This window comes from Micropterus dolomieu, linkage group LG18 (assembly GCF_021292245.1).
Source record: "Micropterus dolomieu isolate WLL.071019.BEF.003 ecotype Adirondacks linkage group LG18, ASM2129224v1, whole genome shotgun sequence".
In the NCBI taxonomy this organism is placed as follows: Eukaryota; Metazoa; Chordata; class Actinopteri; order Centrarchiformes; family Centrarchidae; genus Micropterus; species Micropterus dolomieu.
The window spans coordinates 2363186-2368895 of NC_060167.1; the positions used below are offsets into that span (position 1 = coordinate 2363186).

General features: G+C 43.0%; 2 protein-coding genes across 2 annotated transcripts in view; both read right to left on the reverse strand.

Annotated features, from left to right (window-relative positions):
• LOC123956638 (E3 ubiquitin-protein ligase RNF123-like) overlaps positions 1 to 5710 on the reverse strand; it is a 160751-nt gene that overhangs the window by 25487 nt on the left and 129554 nt on the right. The window contains exon 35 of the mRNA XM_046028981.1: positions 897 to 991. Coding sequence (XP_045884937.1) covers positions 897 to 991 — 95 coding nt within the window. The remainder of the gene's footprint in view (positions 1 to 896; positions 992 to 5710) is intronic.
• LOC123956652 (E3 ubiquitin-protein ligase TRIM39-like) overlaps positions 4946 to 5710 on the reverse strand; it is a 1689-nt gene continuing 924 nt past the window's right edge. Inside the window, exon 2 of the mRNA XM_046029003.1 lies at positions 4946 to 5704. Within this exon, the coding sequence (XP_045884959.1) occupies positions 5053 to 5704 (652 nt within the window). The 3' untranslated portion in view covers positions 4946 to 5052. The remainder of the gene's footprint in view (positions 5705 to 5710) is intronic.

Genomic DNA, 5710 nt, shown 5'->3' on the forward strand with positions numbered 1-5710 from the left:
TTTACCTCCTCCTTCCCTTATCAATAATAAATCCTTTCTCTGGCCAGTTTAGCTCTGTGGTGGTGTCTAGAGGGGAGAGTAAAGGATCACGTTTCCACTGCAGAGAGGAAGAGCAGGACGCACAGGAGGAGGAAATGGGTTTCTCCTGACCAGGTTCACCCTCAAGGGCAACAGGATCAGTGTGTCCAAACTTCACCGGGTCTCATGCAAGAACATTTTCCTTCTACTGAACTTCCATTTAACTTTTTCTGAGGTTTCTTCATACGAGTGTGTCAGAGTCAGATTCAGTAAACTCTTAACCGCACAGATTTGTCTTAAAAGGCTTGTTTTATCCAGATGAACGCCATCAGTTCATTAAGGAAGGTGATCTTTGCTGACATCTGATCATTAGTATAATCCAGAGGAGCCTCTCTGTGAAAGGGACAGGGGAGCATCCTTTGTTTGTATTCCATGTGTTTTCTCCTGATTGTATTTGGTGAAGATGTTAAGTGCAGTATCTGCGTATTTAGGTATCATGACTAAAAGGGCATAAAAATGAATGTATTCCTACTTCTGTTATGCAGTTTGCCAGCCAGCCTGAAATCTTTACATCTTTAGTTCTTCATTTCTACAGCAACTGCTCTCCATAAACTCATTTCTCTGAGACACTGAGGACTGCCTGCCTCAAAACAACTCCTTATTTAGTACTTTATGAAATCTGAAAACTGACTGACTGACACTTCAATAAGAAAACATGAACCATGAGCTGTTATACTTCCCACATCTGTCAAGACAAACATGAAACACAGCCTGCATCTGCACCAAAAAACCACTTCCACACGTCAGGATACAGGAAGCGGAGAGTGAGTCTGGATAAGACGTCCATGATCTGTGCTGAGACGTGCAGAGGTACTTACAGCTGTGCTGGCTGCAGCCTGTTTGGATTCCTCTGTGAGAAACGACAACATCAGCTCCACCTTCTGTTTTTCCTCCTCGCTGATGTAGTCTGTGTCTGTTGGTGGAAAAACACAGGCACACAAGGACTTGTTAAAATACACCATATGAACCTGGTTTTGAGGATGGGATGTTGGAGCGCACTGCATCTCTCCTACGTTGCAAACCCACAAAACATTTTATATTTTGTATATTTCTTTTGACAAAATACAAACCTTTCCAAACTCTGAAGGTAAGACCATGGAAACATCGGCCATTTTAGCACTTGTGTATCTCAGGGTGAACTGTGACAAGTGTTATTAAGCATTTGAAGACATGGACGGAGGACACAAAAGAATAGAGAAAGTACAATCCAGCAGGATGAACCAAAGTTCAGACCAAAAAACCCGAGCTAAACATTTGCTGAGTACGTCACAGATTCATTGGATCACAGCAGTGAAGCAAATTAAATTATAAGAACATGGGAAGATACCAGGAGAGAGTGATGTTGCAATAAAACACAAACTGCATACTGTATGACCCGGAGAATCTCACTGGGTTGATCATTTTTATTTTAAAACTCCAATAAAACAGGAATTTGAGATCCATATCTGAGAGTCTGAGCCTGTATGTGTGCTGCTGTAATCGTGATCGGAGGGCTGATACCGGACCAGAGTAAGACAGGGAGTCTCCAAATGCTGTCTGGGAAACACGGAGATCCTGTTACAGCTGCTGCACCAAATATAAAGCACAAAGACAAAGGTGACGTTAAAAACAAAGTGTGTCACTGCTTATCCGCTTACACAAAGCAACGCAAACAATCCAAAAATCTTTATTTATATCACGCAGAGAGTCAGATTCTGTTCAGAAGAGCCTTCCTGTAGTACAAAGAGATCAATATAGGACATTTTCTACAAATGCAATCAAACTGCGAAGCACTGAAGAACCGTGGAGTGAATACCACTAAGTCTTTGTCAGACCAGGCTGCCATACATACGCTAACCTCAGAGGACAGGAAGTGGACCATAAAGACTCCACTTTATACCCTCAATGGAAGAAGCAGGAATGGAGGACGTTGGGGAGTCGTCGTCCATTTCCCCGTGGGACACTGAGGTCAGTGTTGTAGATGGTGGGACACACTCAGCCTCCATGATCGATGGCTCAACTCTTTGCTCCTCACTCGGATAGCGACCAACCCTAACCCTCTCTGCAGGAGAACAGAGGAGCTTGAAGCTTTCATGCTGAGTGAAATATTAAGGCGGAACATACTGGGGACGTTCCTCAAGAGGAGCTGGAGGTCAGGACTATGAAGGACACCTGAGCTGCTCTGTGGCCTGGACGTTAGCTCTCACATTACAAAAGGGGGTCACCTGGAGTCCCTCGTAGGGATCCTTCCCATGATGTTGTCAGACACCTGGTATAACAGCCTGAGCCTGTCGCTGGCAAAAACAAGTTTGTCCTATGACGCAGCCACTCCAGCCGGTTCAGTTTCCGGCAGAAGCATCTACTGCACGGATCCAAAACTGCTTGTACCTACTGGTCATTTCAACACCAACATGTTTAGGTTTAAAAATACCCAAATTATTCTTTAACAGTGCTCGATAGTCATAAAGAGTCAGAGTCAGCCGGCCTCTAGTGACGAGACGGTCGGCCTCTCCGAAGCGCGCGTGCAAACAGGCCAAGCCCTTTTCACAAAAGCTGTTCATGAAATACCTGGGAAAGACACACCTCACCTGCACAACACCTGCCACCGCCCTGGGGGCAAATCTCAAGCAATCAGGTGACAACACAAAGTAGGTAAGGAGCCAAACTGCTCCAGCAAAAGAACGAATTCTGTACGGTGGCCAGTATATCTGTTTAGACCACGCCTCATCATGCTGTATCACCTGCTGCACAGGAAGTGAACAGATCTCATCCTCTCACAAACACACACTACATTATTCTCAATTCAATGGCTTTATTAGAATGAAGGTTTTGAAAACTATTTTGCCAAAGCATCCGAGTAAAAATATATCAAAGATTTGGACAATACACAAAACAGTACTATTGAAAGAAGAAATACACAAATACAATTACCAAACAATTACCAATCACACAGATAACACAGAAAAAAAACAGGATATAACATCAAAATGTATGTGTACAATTTACTTGTACAGCAGTTCCAGGTACAACATAACAGAAAAAGAAAACACATTAAATAAAAAATAGAACAGAGAAATACAATAGATAATAGAACTGGAAAAATAAGAATAAGAGTTATATATCCATTACTGTAAAACTTCGAGTCCCAAACAGCCACCTGCCCCGTTTCCTGGCCTGGTGTGGGAACACATTTGGACAAATAAACACAGGTCTCCATTAAACGCCTGGTCTGGTTTTTATAGAAGTTCTTTGGATGTATGAAACCTCTTAAACCCCGCTGGGTCGCCCGCTTTAGCTGCTTCTAAGCAGCTCAGATCGTTAATACAAATATTAAAGTTTAAACTTATGATCGTGTGTCAGTATGAACATGCTGCACATCGTTAGATCAGTTCGATTCTCCACAATTCAGTCGTTCTGTTTATTTAACAGAAACAACGAGCCCCAAAGTCTGATTCTTATAGATTTACTGCTGTAACCTGCCTGGTACAAGAGAGGAAAAAGTGCCGACTCCCGTTACCTTTGAAGCGCTCGTTAAGTCCGAATGTGTCCGTTCCTTGATTATTTATCTTCCTTTAGCCTGTAAGGGTCCACACCCATCAAAAGAATCAGTTTTTCATAAAAATGAATCCAAGTACTGAATCCTGTCATGTGAAGTCTGCTAACTTCTGCCACACTTATTGACCCTCCCTATATTTAAGGAGGGTCAATTCAGTGATTTTAGCAAATAAAAGCCCGGGCTATAAAGTTTTACAGTATTTACACCTTTTATATACATACAGGTCATATTCAGTAATGTTGTTTCAGACACATATAGTGCAGTTAAGTATGCTGCATGTACCTCCTATAGAATCTGTTGATTCACTGTCATTTAGCTCTGTGAAGTTTGGGATAGGAATATGTCCCTGCCAATATCCAGGGACTTCTGAATTGTCCCTAGCAATAACTGACCCTTCGCTAAGCCACGCCCACCTTAGTTACTGCTGCTAAGTCCGACAAACGCTGCCACTGTCTATTGCTGCACTCCCGGAGAAATACTGACAAATTTGTTGGAAAAAGCGATCTTAGAAAGACGCAGACAGTTTTGCATTCAACTCTTTTTGCCAATGCAAGTATCGGACCTCAGTGAGAGCGAGTAAATATAACCACTGTTAGAAAGTACTGACATGTAATTTGCTCTCTCAGGGTAGCGGTGGGCAGCCGCTGTACAGCGCCAAGGGACAAACTCCGGATCTGAGCCGGTGATTTGGTTGCTGACTGGAGAAACCAATCTCACACAGAAAGGCCCAGCACTCTGTTTAGTAACTGTGGTAACTGGTTGGATTTTTTGAAAAGGTGCGGTAATATAAGAGTCACGAGTCCCGGCCTGAGGACATCTGCATGCCAATTAGGAGATAAAGTCAACGATTTAACATCACGACTGTAGCTCCTGCCAAGGCGTGAGATGGCGACTTCCATTGTAAGTTTCTATCATCTGTCTTTTGAGTTATTTCACTTATTTTCTGGGGGAAACGGAGAAAGTCCGAAAAAGATTCAATTCTTAAACCACACAACTGTTGGGCTTCTGTAAATAACATCATAGAGTACGGTCTAGACCTGCTCTTTTATGAAAAGTGCTGTGAGATAACTGTTGTTGTGATTTGGCGCTATATAAATAAAATTGAATTGAACATCTTCATGTCCACCTTAAACAGAGCGACTCCTCCTCTGACTAAACGACTAACAGCAGAATCCAACAGATGGAACTGAATGAAACACTTTGACAGAGAGAATCATCTCTGCTACATCACATCAGGAGAAACAAAAAGATGATTGTCAAACTAAATAACAAAAAAAAGAAAATACAAAGAATAAAAAACAAGAAGTGAAAGAAAATAAGAAAGATATGTTTGGAATAATGAGACAGCAGGAGGACAGGTGCAGCTTAACAGGTTAAATTCAGAGACTTTTCCCTTTAAGAAATCAACAACATCATGAATATAATCATCCTCTTTATCTCTAACTGCTCTGTTCCACTGTCACACAGACCTTCACTGCTGACAGCTTCACTTCATCCCAAGTGTTAATGTATGGAAACATCCTCTCAGTGAAAGTGTGTGTGAAGGTGTGTATGTGTGTGTTAGTATCAGGATCAGAGAACGACAGCTTTCCTCTGTTCCAGTCCAGATTCACTCTGATCCTCTGGGGCTTCTTCTGAACTCTGAGATCAGTGAGTGGAGCTGGTGGTGACCCTGCAGAGTATTCACCTTCATAGAACCGTATTCGCCATAATCCAGACTCTATGTTGTCTCCCTTCCTTTGAACAGACTCTGCTGACACACCCAGTAACCAGTATGTACTGTCTCCAACCTCAAAATCCCAGCTGTGAGTCCCTGAGTTAAAGCCCTCAGAGCCCAGGACAGAGAGGTAATAATCAAACCTCTCTGGATTGTCAGGAAGCTGCTGTCTCTCTCTTCGTCTCACACTGGTCAGATCTTCAGACAGGATGAGACTTGGATGAGCAGTGTTTGGGTCCAGAATGAGAGGAGTGTAGGAGACCATGTCCTTCATCTTGTTCCAGATGTTGAAGGTCAGGTTGCCCAGGTGTTTGGCCTGGTCTATCAGAGCTCCTGAGGGCAGCTGTGGATCATCCAGCAGGGGGCGCTGCTGGACTCTT